The sequence below is a fragment of the Epinephelus moara genome, chromosome 20, assembly GCF_006386435.1.
Source record: "Epinephelus moara isolate mb chromosome 20, YSFRI_EMoa_1.0, whole genome shotgun sequence".
Lineage (NCBI taxonomy): Eukaryota > Metazoa > Chordata > Actinopteri > Perciformes > Serranidae > Epinephelus > Epinephelus moara.
In genome coordinates, this window is record NC_065525.1 from 23,833,648 (window position 1) to 23,856,202 (window position 22,555).

General features: G+C 43.9%; 1 protein-coding gene across 2 annotated transcripts in view; it reads left to right on the top strand.

Annotated features, from left to right (window-relative positions):
* The window catches only part of igf1ra (insulin-like growth factor 1a receptor), a 93,254-nt gene that overhangs the window by 48,819 nt on the left and 21,880 nt on the right, over nucleotides 1-22,555 (top strand). For both annotated transcript variants that reach the window (XM_050072979.1, XM_050072980.1), the window contains exons 3-10: nucleotides 11,982-12,282; nucleotides 13,268-13,404; nucleotides 15,503-15,647; nucleotides 16,446-16,654; nucleotides 17,409-17,535; nucleotides 18,431-18,666; nucleotides 18,766-18,933; nucleotides 19,784-19,991. In XM_050072979.1, coding sequence (XP_049928936.1) covers nucleotides 11,982-12,282; nucleotides 13,268-13,404; nucleotides 15,503-15,647; nucleotides 16,446-16,654; nucleotides 17,409-17,535; nucleotides 18,431-18,666; nucleotides 18,766-18,933; nucleotides 19,784-19,991 — 1,531 coding nt within the window. The remainder of the gene's footprint in view (nucleotides 1-11,981; nucleotides 12,283-13,267; nucleotides 13,405-15,502; nucleotides 15,648-16,445; nucleotides 16,655-17,408; nucleotides 17,536-18,430; nucleotides 18,667-18,765; nucleotides 18,934-19,783; nucleotides 19,992-22,555) is intronic.

Sequence of the window (22,555 nt, forward strand, 5' to 3'; positions counted from 1 at the left end):
CCTAAAAGGGGCACATGAAGCCGAATGTTTGTGTGTGTGATGGAGAGACGGAGAGAGAAACGGCCTGGTTGAGTAGAGAGAAGGAGAGGAGGAGGAGGAAGAACTGAATTCTCCGCCCACCCTGAAAAGAGGAGGTGAAACATGGGGATAGAACCATGATGTCACTGGCAGCCAATAGGAAGTGTGGGCTGGGGACTGTTTAAGGCCTGTCAGCTGTCCTGCTCCATCCACATCGGCTGCCCTCCTCTGTGGTTGGTACAGTAAGGCCTGAGCCGGCTTTATCCATAGTCTGCCCCATCTTTGTCCTTTGGCCTCTAGCCTCTGACCTTTGACCCCTGTGCCTGTCCTGGGCCCACATAGCCAAACGCCCTGCTCCCAGTCCCCCGTGCTCATGAGCCCAGCTCTCTGTAGTTGATACTGTGGCTGATTTGCAACCGAAACCGTGTCCCTAAACTAAATATGGTAGAGATTAGATAGGAGACTGCAGTCTGTCATTCCCATGGTTTCCACTCTATCATGACTGCACCACTTGTGTTTGAAATCAGAAGTGAACGTTAGACTTGCGTCATGGTAAAATCTGATTAACACCCCAACTTAGGTCGAAACTGAGGAGCTGTGTCTGCACTGAGCGTGTGAGAGAAACTTACCGAAAGTGACGTAACCCCCCCAATTTGTACAGAGACTTGTAAACAGTGACGTTTTTTTACTGCACAGGCTTTTTGCTACAGCCATATATGGTGCTGTTGTTCATGCGGAGTTTACTGTTTACTGCACTGTAATGGCTTTTTCATGTAATTGGTGCCTTTATATTTATACGGTAACCCACACCGGTTGTTTGTCACCTTCAACCGCTCGGAACAAAGGAGATGTTTAAGGAAATACAGCCCCTGCTTTTGGTATTCAGGCAGTCTTTGATGTGAAGGATCAAGTGAAAAGCAGCGCGTTGTTAAATGCTGCCAAACATTTCCCATCATTGGTCCTCTTTGGTCTTATCAGTGTGCAAACATGACACAAAGTCAGCAGTAAGTGCCTTTTATTCTTGTGTGTTGTTCAGTTGTCCGTGAAGTACCTGCAAGCTGCAAGCTTTTAACTCCCTGAGCAGATAGGAAATTGGCAAAACAAGCACGAGGATTGTAAAGAGAATGTTGCAGACCTGCTCTATATGAAAGTGTCAGGGGATACCTTTTGTTGCGTTAATTGAATTGAATGTACTTTATTTCATACAATAAAAATTTAAATATATCAACCTATAAAACAGACTTTAAATAAGCAATTCATTTCAGCAGTTCATGTCTGAAATGGAGAACAAAGAAGCAACATGCTTGTCTAGTCCAACCCCTATTTGATACTAATCAGTACTCAATCATATAAACAACTATAAAAATTTGATTAATAGGAAAAACAAAACCTCTGACATGCCTTATTTATGCACAATAAAGCTTTATATCGCACAGATACTGGATCAATGAATTACCATTTCACTGTGATACCATCTGGGACTGTGGTATCTTATCAGACCATTACACTTGAAAGGACGAGCCTAAAGTCTCAGCGCAGGGCTCTCCAGTTGGAGAGAATAGTCTCAGTGTCCCGTCGTAACAGATGTTAACTCTGGGCACAACTGTCCCTGCTGAACCCGCAGCTTGTCCTTTTTAAAGAACGAGAGCAGCCTCACAAAAAGGATACTGTGTGTACCCTCAAGAAACTCACTGTGAAAATGAAATTAAGTGGAGGAAAAAGGAAACCCTAAATCCAGATGTCATATTTGAAGTGGCTAATAGGACTGTACAGAACGTCAGGCTCCACTGAGGTGGCAGACACTGAGGCGTATATCCCAGAGAGAGGAGGGAGATGCACTGGAGAAATGGGCTGAGCAACGGCATTTCACCGCAGTCTGTCTGCGTGTGCCAGCAACCAGCCACTGTCATCTCAAAGACAAGACTGCAGTCAGACGTACAGACAGAGACTGCAATGTAGCCTAGGTATACAGTTGGGTAGCATGGTCCTAAATATGACCCCCCATGCACACACACATGCAAACAAACACCAATCCTTACACACACACACACACACACACACACACACACACACACACACACACACACACACACACATAAACTGAACAGTAATTTCAGGATTTACAGTCCACTGGCTATCAGCTCAGTAATCGACTAATGGCCTTCACAGTGTTTGCAAAGCACTCCATTTTAACCTGGTAGGAATGTTCGCAATGAACACAAACTTATCCCCATCAGCTTTTTTAGCTCAAGGCAAATGTTGCTATGCTTAATCAGGATTAGGGCCTCCTTGAAGTCGATGTGAAATGAAGATGTGTCATTTTGAATCCAGACGTCGTGCCAGCAGGGAGAATGTATGCCGGACGGCGTGCCAGGACGAAGTCTGGGCACCGTGTGCCGCAAAGCTGCAGATGGTCATCTACAGAAATAGGCCTTGGCACCGGAGCCACTACTATTCTGATGCTCTGATGATGATAGGCTGAACCAAGTTTGGGTATGGAGTAAAAATGTTACACAAAGTACTGCACATGGTTGCTTGCGACATTTCAGTCACAGTTTAAAAAAAAAAATCCAAGGCGTTTATTAAAGTGCTGTGGAGTTTGAGAATCAACATCAGCCCATATGGCTGGAGGTTCTCTCTGGGTAGCTGCCTGTCTGTGGACAGGTGGGTACACAGCCAGGTGTTAGACTGAGCCTGCAAACATCCAGCACCTGAGCCAAATGAAGCATTAAGTTGCTCATTTTATGTGTACAGTTTGTTATGTTTCTCCCGTGTTGCGTAGTAAAGCTTGTGTTTGATGGATACCATGTACAGTTTAAACAAGTATCCAAGCTCTGTAGCGATTGTCTTCATGGGTGTCTCCTGTACATTGACAAGAGGGATTAGAGCGTGATGTGTTCGAGGCTGCGGGGATGTGAGGGCTTGACACGCTCTCGCTAACCCCTACCAGTCACCCAGCTCGCAAAACAGTCAGCCAACACATCTCTGCAGCCAGCCAGCACAGCACTGCCAGGAAACACACTGTATTTAATGAAGCAGATCTGGGAAGTCAGGTATTTTTAGAAGCCACTTTTAGTGAGAGGAAACACCTCAGAATCTGTGAGGGAGAAAAAAAAAAAAAAAAACATTGCCTGAATTCTCCCCGAAGTTGCATTTCCCATACTAATGCCTATCTTTGCATCTTACTTAGCTATGCAGCTTGTCACCTTCGGCACCTGCAACTGATTTCTGTGAATGTCATTATCGAGAGGGGTGAAAACAACAAACATTAGACTGGCGGTATTTTGATTTGCCCCTGCTGAATGGATTGACGGTCACACTGATTTTAGCATCGGAAATGCGGCAGGTGATGCACTTAGTTGCCATTCATTGGGTAACAACAGTCACAGAGCAGGCGTCTCTGTGATAATACTTGACTTAGACATTTTGTTCAAGGTGGATCAGAAATTATTCTGTTTGTTACATTTGTATGATTGCGTAGTGGACTTGTTTTTCAAAACCCTCCAAGTCATGACAGTCACTGTGAGTGAGTCCTCAGCGGAAGTTGGATAGTTGCTGAATCAAATGAGGGAGATCGCCGCAGAGGCCCGTCTTCGTCCTACAAATATGACTCTAGGGGTGCTTCTGTCGAGGGATGAACTGGGACTCTGGGACTTTGGGTCTAAATAGATGTCTGGCCTTCAGGGATTCAGAGGTTCAGCTTTGGCCTGGGCTCAGCTATGGGGTCTTTGAAGGGTTTGACCCCACTGATCATGTCTACACATTTGGATTCCCCATGATGTAGCTCTTTTTTAAAGGGACTTCGGCGTGTTAAATTGCATTCTCTTATAAACCTTCATGCCAAATATTTTTCTTCATCTTTCTGTACATGAATTGGGAGCAGTTGTTTTTGTTATTGATTAATCTGCAGGGTTTTTTCTGGACTGTTACGTCCAAAAAATGTTACACAATAGTGAAAATGCTCACTACAGTTTCTTAGAGACCAAGGCAGCTTCTTTAAATTGCTTGTTTTATCCGACCAGATGACATCAAATTAGAAATTCTGAGAAGTTGGAACTGGCAAATATTCAAAATATTTGTCTGAAAAATGACACAGTATTGCAGCAATATTAGAATAGATGCCAATTTGTTTTCCTTTAATGATGGAACCAAATAATTGCCCAACTTGCTCAGCTGTACATGGATTATGGTGTTCAGATATCTCAGTAGTTTTTTGGTAATAGCCTATTAGTGTCCCTATCTACCGTGTTAAATTTTCTGTTAACTAGAATTAGAGCTTGTGGCTAATACTTAGTTACTTGCAATAAAGTATAGCAAATAATATCTGATTATTCATGTACACTGTATTTGTCATTGTTTTGGGAAAAGAGTCACTTTCCTACTGTTTTAATGTGTCTTTAATAGCTTTTAGACCATCATCTACCACTTAAGTGATAGAACACAGAGTGTTTTCATGTGTGACAGAGCTGCATACCTGCATCCTGTTAGTAAGTACAATCGACAACAATAACAACAACAACAGCAGCTGCAGAGTTGGGCCGAAGCCTGAGGGTAGAAGGAAGCGATGTTGTTGTGACTGAATGCGAGTGAGGGGAAATGCCACGCATGCCTGAACCTCACAGACCAGCACATAGTTTTGTGAAAAACACATTGCTGGTCTTTAGTGGGCATGGGAGTGGAAGAGACCCAGAAACACTGGGACGGGGAGGAGTGGGCTCACACACACACCTTTGTGCGCAGGACTGAACAGAGATTTAGCCAAGCTTTCCTGAGCCAGCTGTCTGCATGAGAAAATCACATCATGACGCTGTGCACTAGTGTTCCCCCTCCTGAAAAAAAAAAAAACTCTGATCAGCAGAAAGGTCGATCTTGCCGAACATGCACAGCCAGGCACGCTCCGTCTGAGAAGGTGGAAAACACCACTTTAGATTAGATCAGTCCATCCCAACACTTGAGACTCTATTGCTGTAGCGGCAAGACAGCGCTGGAATCTCTGATGCGGTTTGCCTTTGGCTGTGAGCGGAGGAAGCATCCTCTCTCTGGCCGTCTGGGCTGATGTGGTTTAAACAAGTGTCTGTAGTGATCCACTGGGGGCTCCCAGGGAGGATCGGGTTGCCGGATGAGGATGTGGCCTGATGGAGCTCAGGGAGCTGGGGGGTCGGCCTGCGATCCGGGCTGCAGCAACCCCTGATAGGCCTTCCGTCTGCTACTGTGCTCCTGTTCTGCTACCTTACTGTCTGCTCGCAGCTCTGGTAACCTGAGCTCAGCGGCCCTGACTCTGTGCAGAGTGGGAGGCTTTGCATCCCCACAGTGCAGTGGATTATTGTAGTGTGCAGCAGAGTGAATACTTGGGTAAATGGAGGTGATGTAGAGATAAATTTAATCATGTCCTAATGGAGCTATGGGCCCGTTTACATTGTGGAGCAAGGACAGGCGGTGTGATTGACACTTAACTACAGCTACTACAATAACCTCCTTTAAAATCATGCAGTCACAGCAGAGTATGACCTTTGTTGTCATTGTACAAGTATGAGATTTAGTTTGCAACATCCATCATAATGCTATAATAAATAAGGTTTTATTTATATATGTAAAGACACACACACCTGTAAAAATAAAATATAAATATATCTAAATAAAATAATTATTATAATACAATAATATACATAACATACATACAAAAATTTAATTCTAAATATATAAATAGAAGTAATAACATCTTAAACTTAAACAAAACCAAAAGAGGGAAATAAATGTTTCCCAGATTAGCTGAAATTTCTCTCACTTGCCGTCCCTCAAATATCTTATTTTCTCAAGATGAATAAAGCTCATCAAGTCATGTACCTCGATGTCATGAGTAGGTGGGAGATTGTATGATGTAGCTATTAAAGTAGAAAAGGCGAGGGCACTCTGGTGAAGATTTGAAAGTTTTGTGCTTTTTGGGGAGAGGCCAAAAAGTGCAATGAGTGGGCACGGGCTGATTACAGAGCCCAACACTATTGACAGAGAGGTAAAGATAGATTTTGACAAAGCAAGCAGAACATCTGTAGCAGTGTGGCTGGTGCCTGGCTACATCTATCACACGTAGGATCTGTGTCTGGCTTTATCTTTGCTAATCTGACTTTAGTCCAATATATGCGATGCCAAAATCTCAAGGCACACCTGTATTTTTATCTGTGCACAACAGCTTCTGTAACGTGCTTTATCACTCTTATCACGACATAAGACAATAAAAATAAGAAAAAAAAGACATGATACTGTCTACTCTTTTAGTGGTAGGTGGTGTTCGCTGGTGCTTGCTTGTAATTTGCTTCGTACAATAAAGCGATCCATTGTCCCACTCATGGCTTTCTCCTTTTTATTGTTATCATCCCTCACACTGGCTGCCAATCAGGGCTTTTGACGTGTCACACACTTATAATTCCTACGTGTAAACGGTGACAAATAGGTTCCCCAAAAAGGTTTTTTAAATTAAATGACATTTTTAGCCAGAGTTTGCCTCTATATTAGGAAATGGGTACACAACATACTGATACAGTCGATATGAATGATATGACATGATTGCAACAATTATGTGTTGACATTCATTTCTAAATTGGTGTCAAGGTGCATTTGGGAAGGGAGTCTTGGAAACTCTGGAGCAATTTTCCTGACAAAATCTCAAATCTGGAAATACTGAAAATGATAGGTTTTAGGGAGGTTAAACTGTAAAGACAGTTAGGAGAGGTTTGCAAAAAAATCCATCTATGTTTAGGTCTTTAAATGTTCTAATGCCCTTTTTAGACCAAGAAAAATAAAACTTGCTTTTGATTAACTGTCTTAAAATCACACTCAGCTGACGTGTGTTACTGTCTGCAGACTACCTTTCATTTTCATCTGAGCTTCCCAGTCATGTTTTGTTATTTAGCTGACGTTCCGGCTCAGAGTCAGCACTATTTACAGGAATAATCTGAGTAAGGCTTGTTGTTGAATAAGCTACGTCTGTTCAGGTTTTCCCTTAACTTATGGTTTCTCCGAAATCTGTGGAAAAGCCATGCTTAATCACTATGGTTACGACTCCCCCCCTCCGAATGCCTGCTCAAGAGAGGACTTGTTTACCATCTCTGCTCCAGACTCAATAACATGTCAGTCATCGGGATTAGAACCTCCCCTGCTCACCTGCTATTGGTCCAGCCGATCGCTCCCAGTTTAACCCCCACCCTCCTCTTCCCAGACACCCTCCTCCCTGCCGTCCCTCCCCTCGAGCCCCACTGTGAATAATGAATGATTTCCCAACTGTCTGTCACGCTTCCTACTTATCTTTAGTGACGCAGGGAAAACGCACTGTGCTTTGATATCTCGGGAAGAATACACTGTTTAATCTTTCATCAGATCGTTTTTATGTTTTCACTCGGGCTTACACCTTGGGATTGGTTCGGGAAAATCACACCAGTTTACCAAATTCCATATGTTTGCACACTATACTTCATCCTCAGACGGGGCAGTGTCCTGCTGGCAGTAAACGTGTCACCAGCCTCCCAATGTAAACAGTGTAGTAGTCACTTACACAGCGTGCTCTCTAGCAAACGGGACATGACTCGCATTCAGATGAGGAGCGCTGCTGCACTGCAATCCTCTTCCTCTCAAGCACCAGCGTCCTTATTCAATAAAGTAATGCTCCTTTTTTTTTTTTTTTGGAGAATGCAACTTTGAACCCCTTCACCCATCCTCCTGCTACACACACACACACACACACACACACACACAGACACACACCACACAACCTTCTCCAGGCAGACAGTGTTGAAATCTAGCCATCTTGTTATCAGATTGAAGCAGCTTTTTTTTTTTTGATACAGACTATGGGGAAAGAGGAAGGGTAAGGCATGCTCGATGGGCCCTGTGTCACATGACCCTGAACCCCCCTTGCATGCTGCGCTTTAAGAAGGCAAGGCCAGCCTGACAGAGGAATGAATTTGATGCTTGCCGCCTCTTCTGCTTTACTGCAGTCTCATTTTTTTTTTTTTGTGCAAGACCAGAGCTTACATCCTCGCGTGTTATTTTATTTTCAGCTTTATGTTCCTCTTTTCTTATCTCTCACTTCACCTCCATGATCATGTTTGTTGCCAAAATAGCCTCCTCATCTCAGGTTTCTGTAGCAATTCCTGATATTATTATTGTGTTGCTGCAGCGGAACAAGGGATTAACATTCCCCCCCTTGAATCCTCTGCGGCCTGACACATTCTGCGGATTCCTCGCATAGTCCAGAGACTGGAGGACACCTTTAGAACAAAAAACAAACAGTGCACAGTGCTTGTCTGTCTCTCTCAGCACTGTCGCCGGTGCCTCTCCCCTCGCACTGCTGGCGTATTTAATGGCGGTTGTAGGGGATGCACGAGCTGCTCAGAAGGAGACTCCTCAGTGCTGACTGTCGCCTCGCTTACTATTGATGAAATGGACCCGGCCACTCCACGTGTCGCAGTGCTCTGGTGAGCAGCGGGGGCAGGCCGGTGGTTGGCTATGGTGTCTGACCTGACTGCTCAGGGAGAGAGCAGGAGGGGAGGGGGGTTGTGTAACTACTGTATGAGAGGAACAACATCATAAACCTCCCCACCCCCACTCCCAGCCGTTTGACTTATTTGACTCCACAGCCTCAGAGCATTGACAAAGTTTTCGTCTCTGCAGTTTGTTCCCTGCAACAGTTACTTCATTGTGTACTTAAGTAAGGTCAAATCCCAGCCTGCTGATGCTTCTGATTTATTCCTGCTCATATCAAACATCCCATAAGGAGACTGCAAGGATGATGACGTCTTATCTTAAGAGGAGCCCCGTGTTAGGTAGTCCCTTTCCTTTGAAGTAGTGGAAACCTACAATGCCCTGCATAGCTATGTGTAGAGAGCAGCAGCGTGGAAATAGGGCCGCATTAGGAGCATCTATAAATAGAGGATTGTATCCTTGATACCACGGGTTGTTTGGTCACACAGTGAAACCGGGTCGACTTATATGGATTTAAGGCAGCGACTCCCCCTCCCTCCGCTTTCTTCTGGCGGAAGGTATGCATGTTTGGAATTTCTCTCCATTGAGGAATCTGTTAAAATGATGCGGGAGAGGAAGGGACCTCCTCCAATAAGGCTCATTAGAGTTTGCCTTGGCTGCCCCCTTTTGGTCGGATTCCAAGAAAATGAAGCCTCCCTGATGTTCCTCTCTCTTCTTCTTCTTTTTTTTTTCTCACCCTGCAAATGTGCAACACTGATCTGCCCGCTTTAAACACTCTAATGTGAGCATCATATTTCCAATCAAATCACAGCTGTCATGTGAGAAGCTGTGTGTCTTGGCGTTTGACGCTGTAGTTTTAAAAAAAGATCGTTGCCGTTTGTTTTGGAGCAGATCCAGGATAGTTAGATACACTATTCATGAGGTACCGCAGAGCCGGTCAACTCCTGGTGTGGCAGAGTGTGTACGTAGAGCACAGGAGAGGCCATAGAGCTAAATACTCTACATTATGAAAACACTTTTACTGCGGTAACTGCTGTGTAATCTCAAGGCCTGTCTTATCAGGAGAGTGTTGTTGGAAATTCCTGAGGTGCTGCAGTGTATTGAACATAAAGATACTGTATCAGGTCTATGAGATGAGATGAGATTTTTTTGTTTTTTCTTTTGTCATAGAATCCTGAAGAAATTTTCCAAACCGCCCATTTCACCTCTCCTGCCCTATTAGATTTGACTGAATGTGAGAAAGAACGGCAAGTATTTGGGAGACTTGTCAGGAGTGGGAACGATCATTCCCCTTCCCTCGTGGAGCGAAACTGGAGCTGGCACCGTGGGAGTGTGTGTGTGTTTGCTCTGCAGCATTACTGTAGTGCACCGTCACGTTCTTAACCTACACAGATGTTTTTGTAAAGCAACATGAAATATTCATCAAGAGATTAGCTCAGCAGCCGGCTTCATTTTCTTGACTGATTCACAAAGCGAACCGGCGATGCTCCGACACCCGTGTTTAATTTAAAAGCAAATAAACAAGCGGAGCTCCTTTTCCTCTCTGCTATCTGGCACACACATACCAACTCGCATGTGCACACGTCACACACACATGCACACTCAGTTTTCATCATGTGCACTCCTGTAGATGCATCGGTTATGGCGGTCGACTGAATTATTGACACTCATGACAGTGTAGTAATATGTGTAGTGTGACAGTCTTGCACATTATAATAATACACGTGAAAGAGAGTGGTAGAATGTGTGTTTTAGTGTACTTTTGTCTGAGTGTGTATGGTTGTGTGTGCATGCACATTTTCTTCTAGCTCTGGCTTTGCACCAGGAGGCGGTTGCTAAGGAACCAGGAGTGCTGTGCCTCTTATTTCAGTTCAGTTCAGTGTAGTTCAGTTCAGCTTTATTGCCCCTTTGTGGAAATTTGTCTTGCAGGAATAACAAAGAGCATAACAATAAATAGTAAACACTTAAGGCAGTAATACAAAAACAACACAAGGGTGCGGGGGAGGCAGGTCTTTGCAGCCTGCACAGTTTCTAATATGCAAAAAGAGCTTTCAAGTAAACTATAATCGATTGCTTATCTGTGAAACATTTCCCAAAAGAAACCTGAAACTCTGACTCAGACTTTCCCAGGGCAGCTCTTTATCTAGACAGAGGCTCCTCAAACAGTGAACAATCATTAGCAGAAAGCACCTTGTCACCAGGCCTTTCACAATCATTCATACAAGGGCAGACACACACACACACACACACACACACACACACATACACACTCCAGGTGCTTTTTCTATGGAGTGGACTCGTCTGAAACTAGGACACCCCTGCCTGCAGTGTCTCAAGATTAGTTAGCAGTGGGAAATCATCTGCTTTCTCCCTTTTACATCTGCTTTTGCAGAAGTGCCTCTCTATAAATAGGCGACAGTAAAAATGCTTTTGAGCATTGAAAACAGACGACGCCTCCCATTCACCTATTTCATCTCCGTCACTGTTAATCTGAGTGTAAAGCCGATGAGATCAGGAGTAGTTGGTAAATCTACAAAACAAGCACTGACCTAATTTCCATCTAATTACCTGAATGAGTAACTTTTGTCTATTCCGTGTCAGAGTTTGGCTTCAGAAAGACTTGCTCTCTACAGCTGCAGGCTGATATATGACTGGTCATTTTCTAAGCTGTGCTCAATAAATCTGACAAACTGTAAGGATGCACAATCTGTCAAATGTCTGTCCCAAGCAACGGGAAAATGCTGCGTGTTATTGATAACATATTGTTGTGGGTTTGGGTTTCTCGGTGATGCGCAGTAAACAGTGAGGAGCTTCTATTATTCATGTTGCTCAAGCTTAATTTGAAACACCCCACACAATCGTTTTTCTGTCGATTTCTCCCACAGCCTGGAAGGACATACGGTAGTTCTTTCGTAGAGACACTAGTGGTAGTGGGAGTGTTTTTTTTTTTAAACTGCAGTTGTCTTTTTTCCATTATAGAAGAATATTAATGACAAGATGATATATTGGTTCTGTCTAAACAATCCACTAATAAACTTTGATTGCAAAGATGTTCAGATTTTATGTAGTTCTGTTTTTTAGTGGCTCTCTGGTTGCAGATTTGGCTTAAAAAAAGGGGTATGTAACAGTTTCTCAGCGAGGTGTACCTAATAAACTGGCAACTGAGTGTATATGTGCACATATTGGGTATGCACACGAACTCCATACTTCTCTTTAACCTATTTATGTATGCGTTCCGGCCTGTTGCCAAGCAATTATAACAAAACACATCTTAGTATCATTGAAATCATTGTCTACGTTCATCATTTACTAAGTTCTGAAGCTATTTAACATTTGTACTTGACATTTAAATCACAATCTGTCCTTTAAAGGCATTACTTCTGTACCCTTTTGACCTTTGTCATCCTTGGTGTTGTAATAGCGCCCAGGAGAAACTGTTAACTCCACCCAAAACTGACCTCTTCCCCATCTTTCTCTGTCTCCTCCAGTATGCCCACAACACTGCAAGCTCGCCTGCACAGACAAGGGGGAGTGCTGCCACAGCCAGTGCCTGGGCAGCTGCACTGAACCCAACAACGACATGGCGTGCTCCGCCTGCCTCCACTATTACCACGAGGGTCGCTGTGTGCCGGACTGTCCCCGGGACACTTACAAGTTTGAGGGCTGGCGCTGCATCACCATGGACCTGTGCTCCCAAGTGCACCTGCCCGGCGACACTCACTTCGTCATCCACGGGGGAGAGTGCATGCCCGACTGCCCCTCTGGCTTCACCCGCAACGAGACTAATCGGTAAAGACATACCCTTCACTCCTAGTTAAGCTCCTGGTGATTTGGAAATGTCATGTCAGGTGACACACTGAATGTAGGAAATATTAGGAAGGGCTCCTTGAAACATTTTACAGTATATCCAAGATTTCTCAAGTGTTCTTTGTTTAATGTTCCGAGTTTAATTCGTTCGGCATCTAACCTGGTCTTTTACACACACAGAGCCAGAGGTCTTAGTATTATTTCCTGGCTAATTTCTGGGTGCAGAGCAGTGTGGTTTCTCTTCAGTATTCACAGACACTAAAGCCACTTGTGTTCACTGTGTACTCCTGCATAATGAATTCATTTGCATAAAATATCCTTGAGCTGAACTTCACCTGACCTGGCCCTTCACGGGCTCCTTTCTTAAAGTAGGACTCAAAGCTGGAAGTGCGAGAGGTCAAGAGCATGTTGGACTGTTAACGATTCAAGTTTAGACTTCTCAGACTGTTTAGAAAGAGTGAAAGGTGCTCAACATAGTGCCTTGTTTTCACCACTCTACAGATTAATACTCAATGGTTTTAAGGAGAGACTCAACCAAAATGTCCACTTGACATTTCCTTTGTTTGACATTAACCCAGAACAAGAAAACTTCTTTGTGTGCAACGTTCCTCCCTGTTTTGTCTCGTCAATTCCCAAACTTTCCACGCAGACACTGCTGCTGTATATTTTTTGGCCATACCACGGCTGTTTTGTCTCTGAGGTCAATACAGTGAGTCACTCTCTCACGAAACAAGAGTTCAGATGAGGGCCCATAAAAGATTAAACTCTCCGTGTGAGAGGTGACCTTGTATCATGCACTGAATTTATTTGCCTGAATCCTTTGGAATGCTTGGGAGCTAGGGAGTGGACGAATGATTTCAGGGTGAGGTAGAAAAGTTCACAGAAGATTTTGCTCATTCTCTGACAGCTCCAACTTTTTTCTCTTTCTCCTTATTTACTCCCTCCTTCTTGTTTGTGCTGTGTACAGCATGTTATGCAATGCCTGCAACGGCCCGTGTGATAAGCCCTGCACATCACCTGTCATCGACTCTGTGGATGCTGCTCAATCCCTGAAGGACTGCACTGTCATCGAAGGCAACCTGGACATCAACATCCGCCGTGGAAGTGAGTGAAGCTTTACAGAAGCATAGTGCTTTTAAAGGTTAACTTAAGTATTTTTCAACCTTGACCCTATTTCTCCATGTTTTTGTGTCTAAGTGACAAATGTGATGGAAACGGTTTTGGAAGTTGGTCCAATATTTGGCGAGAGCGCTGCAGCTGGCAGTGCCGAAACAGGCTGCAATGTAACCAGTAAGGGCATTCGTGCTCCATCAGTTCATGTCCACTTAAGCCCTGTTTCCACCAAAGATTTTTGGTATGGTACCTTTGGAACCAAAAGTAACCCTTCAGACATGGTACCTAGACCCTAGGTCCGCTTAGTGTTTCCACCACAAACAGTACTCTTTCATGTGGGCGGGGTTGTTGTCCCTTATTGCTCCGTCCAGCTGTATTTCCTCATTTATCAGTATGCACCTCATTTATTGTCCACAGAACAGGCTGCAGTGAGTCTGTCTCGATGGGATATTTAAAAATGGCGGGTTTGTGTATTAAGTCCATCGAAGGCAAAAATATCTGGTCGAAATTTATATATATATTTTTAAATGCTTGAAGATCAACTCATAACTAAAAGTTTGTGTCATATAAAAACTAAAGTAATGGTCAAAGTTGTCACATTGAAATTTAAGGTGTGCTGATGGATTCACATCATCACCTCATGCATTGAGTAACATTACAAGTAAACGCTCCATCTTAAAAGCCACTGGCCTTTAGCCCAGTGTTTACTAATATGTGTAAAACTCTCCACAGTAGAACAGTGGTTACATGAGCCTCAAAACCAGCCACAACTTGGCCCTGAGCAGAGTGACGTCCTCTGTTGACCAGTCAACAGACTGCAGTGTTCACAGCTCCACTTTTTAGTAAAGGAGATCTGTGTGCTAGGTACCCCAACAGAGGGGGGACCAAAAATGGGGACAGTACGGAACGGTTCGTTTGGTACCATCCACAATGTTTTTACCAAACTGAGCTGAAGCGTGCCGCACTGCTTGGTGGAAACGGGGCTTTAAAGTATTTGTTTTTGCCACAGACAGGCTTAAATTGTTATTCTAAGTGTCTGACAACATTTTGGAAAGGAGAGAGATCCTTTTTGTTGAACCAGAAACAGCCCAATATCACTATCACCAAACCCACCAGACTACATTTAAATAAACATTAATTTTATCATCATAAAACACACTCCATTCAAAGTCAATAGAATCAAAATAAATCTCACAAAAGCCACCTTGGTTTGTTTGTCCACTGTTTCAACAATCCCCAACTCTGGTTTGGTTGAAATAAACCTTTAATTCACCCAGTTAGATGTGAAAATATACCGGTTCTATGCACACTCGAATTACCGTATATTTAAATGGAGTCTGGTGTGTTTGCTGATGACCATTTCAGGGCTGTTTCTCAATGAACAAAAAAGATCTTACTCTTTAACAAGGAGGCTGACCTCTGTAGGGTTCCTTTGAATAAAGCTGTCCTCGAGTGGTTACATTGCAGCCTGTTTTGACGCTGCCGGCTGAAGCAGTGATGCCCAATACTGGACCAATTTCAAAAATGTGTTTGTCCTATCGGTCACTTTGACACAGAAACATAAGAAAATAGGGTAGAGGTTGGAAAACACCAAAGTTACCCTTTAGTGGCACATATAATGTAAATCTTGTAGCGTAACTAAGCTTTGTAGACCGTACTACGCTACACAAGCAGGCTCATTTTTAATTCAGCTACAATCTCTCATACAATACACTATAGCCACCCATTATGATACTAACCTCGCTACACTTGACTGCCCAGCAAATATTATGATTACTGATACAGATAAAGTTGAACGGCTGTGTGGTCTAAGCTGCTGGGATTCGCAGTGAGGGCCACAAAATCAACATTACATCTGCTTCCTGCACTCTAACCCAATTATCACATTATGCTATAATGCTGTTTATTTGTTCAGTCGACAGGGCAGCTCACGAGCTAATCTCCACATATGATAAAGCTCATCGGGATATTTGCATTAAGAGCTAGCCTGAGTGTCATAGTAGCAGTGGAGATCCCTGTGGATTTCTTTTTTTTTTTTTCAATGTGGCTCTCTGCTTTGCATCTTAGTGTGTTCATCCCCTGTCCCCAGATAACATAGCGTCTGAGCTGGAGAGCTTCATGGGATTGATTCAGAAAGTGACGGGCTATGTGAAGATTCGACACTCCCACGCACTTGGCTCACTGTCCTTCCTCAAGAGCCTGCGTTACATCAATGGGCAGGAACTCATCGACAAGTATGTCTGCGCTGTTTGTCTGCACTTTGTGTCTGTGAATGTGTGCATGCTTGTCTGCGTGGTGAGTGAGGGAATTAGAGGACATGAGCAGACCGCAGCCTAGCAGGGAGGTTGCCACCAATGTATCACTGAAGTTACATAAATGTCAGAGTGACTGCTTGTTGAATGAGTGTCTGCCCCGGACGCTGAATGCGTGCATTAATGTAAGTTTATAAGTCTAAATATATCAGCGTCTTGTGTATTGCAGTGTCATTTTTTAAATGATTCACTAAGTCCTGCAGACAGGCCAGATAAGTGATTGTGGCTACAAATGGAAAGTCTCAGGTCCATCAAACTGTGATATCAGCAGCAGTCTTATTTATGAGGGAAAGCTTTTTTGGTAATGGCCAAAGGGGTCATGGGAAATCCTGTCGCCCTTCTTGTTGTCGTTTCTCCCAGGGTACAGTTTCACTCAGAGGAATGCTGTTGAGGATGGCAGACATTCCTCTCGCTCTGGAGGTGTTCTGCTGTGTTACTGACTGCCGCAGCTCAGAGTGTTAGCACGGCACTGTGTCTGTTTCATGTCCTCCTCTGTACAGTCCCAGGCTCATTGTGTGTCAGACACACAAACCTGACCTCATGTGACGTCTACCTGTTTCAGTGCTTAACGCTGCCACCAGGTGGCAAAAAAAAGATGTTTTTAACCACATTTCTGACAACTTAATCTCTCAGAAAACATGTTCGCTTACAATAAAACTACCTTTTTGTTCATCTATTAGAGACGGTTTTAACCTCTTTTTGATCTCCTTCCGTTATCAGCATGTATGCATTCTCCGCCATCAACAACCAGCACCTGCAGCATCTGTGGGACTGGAATCAGCACAACCTGACTATTGGGAATGGACGTCTTTTCTTCCGACTGAACCCCAAACTGTGCATGTCTGAGATCCACAAGATGTGGGAGAAGACAGGCATAACTGTGAGGCCAGAGGAGGGAGATTTCCGTAACAACGGTGAAAGAGCCAGCTGTGAGTATATGCAGTATATTTTGATCTACATTCTTGTTGTGAGTGTGTGCAGTCATGCAGTACGTGGGGACATTAAAGAGGAACTACACCCATTTTAAAAATTTATACATGTTTTTCTTACAGTCTAAGACAGTCCAAAAGTATTAGTTAACATGAATAACTCTCCTTAATCACAAAAATTGAGTGCTAAATTGAGTGTGATGTCATAGGGTATAAAGTCTGGAGCTGCTCCATAGACAATGAATTAGGGAGGATGTTATAGATGACACTGAGAACCCAGGGGAATGTTCTGAGTATTTGGGTACATTTGTAGGGCAGCTGTGGCTCAGGAAATAGAGCAGATCGTCCACCAAGCACACTAAGCACATGTCGAAGTGTTCTTGGGCAAGATACTGTGCACCAAATTGCTCCTGATGACTGTGTCGTCGGTGTGTGAATGTCTAAAAAGTGAGCAGGTGGCAACTTGGGTGGTAGCCTTGGCCACCAGTGGGTGAATGCGACACGTAGAGTATTCATTGTCTATGGATCAGCTCTAGACTTTGTACTTCATGACATCACAAGTTTGAGACTAACTTTTCTGGTTTCTGGCTTTGAGAGAGAGTAGCTCATGTTCACAAATATTGATCGAACTTTCCAAGGCCACGGAAATAACATATTGTAATTATCATATCGGTTGTGTTCCCCTTTAAAAAACCATGACATATCATTTAAGTATTTTATGTGTCTCACTGAGTGTCCTGCTCTGTTGCAACAGGTGAAAGCCATATCTTGAAGTTCAAGTCTAACATCACAACGAGCCATACGATCAAGCTGTCATGGGAGCGCTACCGGCCGCCGTACTACAGAGACCTCATCAGCTTCATAGTCTACTACAAGGAGTCGTGAGTACTCAAAAGACAAACAAGTCATTGGAGTGTAGGCTTTAGGGGCATCTATTGGCAGAAATGGTATATAACTATGTTGTCATTAGTTTATAATCGCCTGAAAGTAGAATCCTTTGTTACCTTAGAATGAGTGGGTCATCCTCTACGGAGTCCGCCATGTTTATCTGCAGTAGCCCAGATCAGACAAATCAAACACTGGCTCTAGATAGGGCCATTCACATTTTCTCGTATTTGTGTTGGCCAACTTTGGCTCTCCTACAAGCTGGGCACATGGGAGAAGTTTCAGTTTTGCTGGATGCCACTAAATCCTACACACTGAATCTTTAATGTCTCAGACACAAGGTTCCACTCAATCAGAGCATTTTTAGGACGAACTAAACCTCACATGATCATATCTGTCTGGTTTTACATATTTTGCCCCAATCACTGCAAACTGTGTGCACCTCATTTTACTGACAACCATTTTCCAAAGAGAATGTTTGAGCGCTTGGATGGCTTTCCTGCCTTCGAGGCACTCAGATGACCAACAGAAGAATTCCTCTAATGCAATACAAACAACCAAATTGACAACATCATGTTCACAACATCCATGTCTGCTTATTGTTTGAGATCTGGGTTTGATTACCTGTCAGATTCTCTTATTGTACTTGTACTCAGTGAAACAAAAAGCTGCCTTGAAGGTAGGTAATCACCCAAAAATTGCATGGTTTGCTTTGGAAAATGGTCCCGGAAATGTCCAACAACAATTGGCAAACATGAATCATATCTTCAAACATGACCTAGAATGTGTTTTACTTTCGTACTAGATGTCATGGATGTCATTTCTTTTGTAAATGGTGAACATGTTGTGTTTAGTCCTTTTTGTCAGTGCAATGTTTTGTGCCTTCACCAGCCCTTTCCAGAACATCACAGAGTTTGACGGGCAGGATGGCTGTGGCTCAAACAGCTGGCACATGGTGGACGTGGATCTCCCTCTGGATAAAATCATTGACCCAAAAGTCACCCTTCAACACCTCAAGCCCTGGACCCAGTATGCTATTTTTGTGAAGGCCATTACCCTGCAGGTGGAGGACAAACACATTACTGGAGCAAAGAGTGATATAATCTACATTCGCACACGGCCATCCCGTAAGTCTGTCGGTGGAAATAATTAGTGATTGCAATGCTACATTCTAATTACTGAACAACATTTTAATCTAACATACTGTGACTTTGTCTCTATTGCAGTGCCGTCTGTGCCCAAAGACGCCCGTGCATATGCCAACTCCTCAACAAAGCTAATGGTGAAGTGGTCACCTCCAGTCTTTCCCAACGGCAATCTGACCTACTACCTGGTCCGCTGGCAGCAGCAGCCTGAGGACAGGGAGCTGTACCATCATAACTACTGCTCCAAAGGTGTGCATTAGTCATTCTACAAAACAGCAACCATCTATTTATTGTCGGAGCTTTGCTACCGAAAAGTCCTTCCTTATAATAATAAAAAAAAAAAAACACAGCCAGACATTGTTGGAAATACATTTATTTGCTTTCACTTTCATGTCTGTTTGTTAAATATGCACCTACAACCAGCAGCTAGTTAGTTTAGCTTAGCATAAAGACAGGAAACAGGGGGAGTCTGGTTAGCTGTTTCCAATGCTAAGCTAAGCTAACTAAACTAGCTGCTGGCTGTAGCTTCATATTTACACACAAACATAAGAGTGGTATCAATATTATCATCTTATTCTCAGCAAGAAAGTGAATATATTTATCTCTCAAAATGTTAGATTGTTCCTTTAAAGGTGTACTATGCGGGATTGTCGGTAACTGTTTGTGAACACGCTCGCCACCATAAGTTAAAGTAACATTTCGCCTTGCTAAAATTTGTCTCTTGATGCCTGCTGCCTATGGTCTGGCACCTGGTTTCTACCTTTTTATAAAGTCCCGAACTTACCTGAGCGCTGGTTACACACCCATAAATGTCCCAAAAAAAGAAAATGAGAGGAAAACAAGAAAATAAAGGCAGAGGGCAGAGTATCTGCAGGAACACACACCACCACAAGCTACTAGTGGATCATAAGTTGATGACTGAGAGGGATTATTTCTGTATGAGTCTCTACATTGTTTGTTAGGAAAATAGTGCATTGTATATCTTTCATACTGACACATAACTTTGTGCAGGAAGTGTGTCAGAATCTATTATAAGCAGCTGTTTTGATGATGCAGAGCGCTTCCTGTTGCTAACCCCTCTTGGTTTCTCCTAAAACAGAGCTGAAGATCCCGATCCGTATCCCAGCCACGGGGTTCACAGACATGGAAGACAACACCAAGCCCACCAAGTCAGACCTGGCGGGGGCAGAGAAGGGCCCGTGTTGTGTTTGCCAGAAGACGCCTGAGGAGAAAGACCGGGAGAAGGATGACCGCGTCTTCTTTAAAATCTTTGAGAACTTCCTTCACAATGCCATCTTTCTGCCGAGGTATAGTAACTCACAGACGTAGATGAGATATAATATCAGCCTCACAGTGGTCTCCCTAAACTGTTTACAGCTCCTGCTCTCTGCCTCCTTTCATTCTGTGTTGATGGCCATCAAAGAGCTGAACTTGTTTGCCTTGATTGGGCAAAGTGAGGGATGAGGTGGCGGCCCGGGTCGTAATGGCTCCTCTGTGGAGCTGACAGGATCCGAGCACGGGGGCGTAGAGGGACCTGACGGGGGCTGAGCCGGCCCGCTGGGCTCGGCCCTTTTGTCAGGCGGTGCAGATGAGGAGACACGCTGAGTAGGATCCAAAGCCTTCTCAGCGCTCTTGTGGCTTCACGTTGCCGTGGCAACGGTGGCACGGGGGATGTTAGGACCTAGCAGGCAGCAATTTAGGCAACACAAACAAACCCAGGAGAGAGATGTGATTAAGGAGTCTGAAGGGCCTAGTTTGGCTGCACACTCGTAGCTGCTCAAGCTTTTGTTCCCCACAATAGGGACTGACATCTGTGTTGTGTTATCATTTAACTTGCTCGTGGCGAAGGATGTTTCACTGTTTCAAAAACTCTCGCTCCGTTCTCCTCCCACCCTCCTTTATTCTCATAAAGACAGCCACACACAATCTGTGCATTTTGTAGATTGGAGCTGTTACACTCCATCAGCAACATCCATCTCAGTGAAATATGGAGACCTTTGATATACTTGTTGCCTCCTGCGAAGAACACTCAGCAGGTATCTTATAAATCCATAGCCTTAAACAATGCCTTTGAGCCTCCAAAGTTCATTCATTCAAACAGCGTTACAGCGCCCTTCTTTATTCCTTTGCAACGCTCTTGTGGAATTGGATCGATATGTCTTTGGAGGAAGAATAATAAAACAGCTTTCTGTTGTAATTGAACTCATATCTGCCCCCCCCCCCCCTTCCCTCCTCTTCCTCCTCTCTCTGGCTGTGTTGATTTGTTATAGTATAGCTGTCTAGGAAACAAGCGGATGGCAGGTCCCGGGCCTGCAGCGAAGGGCTCAGCCTGTGTATGCACAGACTCTCCACTGTAACAGAGCCAGCATTATTACAAACCACTCCAGGGAAAGGGCTCCGAAATCAGGGAGGTTTTTTCAAAAGTTCAGGGTTTAGACCCGGGGTGAGGGGAAAGAGGGCGGGTGAAAACAGAAACAGAAAGAAGAGGAAATGTTTTCCATTCTGTTCCCCTCCACTCGGCACTCCTCTCCTCCTCCCCTTGCACGCTCTCTTTGTCCGGGACTTTTTTCTGTTTTTTTTCTGGAGTGAGACAGCTGCCAGGAAATGTACAGTGAATCCATCTGGAATTCAAATGAATGAGGGAATAGCCCCATCAGCGATAGAAGACAAACACAAAGTAAGGAAGGCAGACTGATTTAGTGGTGGAGTGGGAGGGAGGGTGGCTGCACAAAGAGGATGGCTGCCAGTGTCTGTTTAGGAGACCTTGTGGTACGATCCAAAACCTGTTATCAGCTGACTGAAGCATTTATTTACTGTAATCGCCTGCTGTTGAAACTTATGATGAATATATACGAGATTAGATGATAAGGACTCCCTGGAAGTTACCTCTTCTGTCAGATCCAGACATCTTTCGCTCTTCTCTGTGAGCCTGTAGTATGTGCAGGCTAAAGGCTAATAATGTGCCCTACTCACCACAGACTGAATGTGTAGTCACGGCTTTCCTCTCTGGATTCCATTGCGTAAAGGTAGATCTTTTTTTAGCGGGCGAGGTCAGGACACTAACTGTAGTAACTCACTAGTTATAAGGTCATGCTTCAGTCAGCTGAAGAGCTTTCTCACAGTGTTCGGACCGCCCTGCTTAACCACAACACTATCATTGCACATACAGAAATTGGATCCCTCAAGTTGTCTTTCATCTGGCCTCTCGGTGGGGTCTATCCATCTATCTTCCTCTTTTTCTACCACTTTTGATACAGGATAGCTCAAGGTTTACTAGTGCAAATCTGCGTCCCTCCATCCATAACTCTCCTGTCAGTTTTCATATGTTTTTTATGTGTTTTCCAGTAGTAACAGTAGCAGTTTTCGAGTGCTGGACTGTACTGACTGGATTGTACCGCTCCACTTATAACTGCCAGAGATGAATGTTGACATGTCAGTGCGACTGGTCTTTCCCACGGATCTTTCTGTGTCTGTACACTCATGGTGTAGGTGTATGTCTGCTCCGACACAAAAGATGCTTTGCTCAGTCTGAGCTGAGAATTTTTATTACTCCCGGTAGAGCTGAATAATAGGTTCATTACCAGATAAATGAACAGCAGCTATTTTAATAATCTAATTTTAAGCAATTTTAAGCAAAAATGCCAAAAAAATCTCAGTGTCCAGCTTCTTATTTGTGATGAGTTTGTCTTGTTTGATAGTTAATTGAATATTTTTGGATTTTGGAGTGTTAGCTGGACAAAACAAGTACCTTTTAGAAATCACCTCGGGCTAGAGGGCAGGTCCATCTGTGTTCTTTTGAGTGTTTTTCAAATTGAAACTCCCCCTCAGTCGTTATCGGAAAGTGCTGATGTAGAGCAGTGGTTCCCAACTA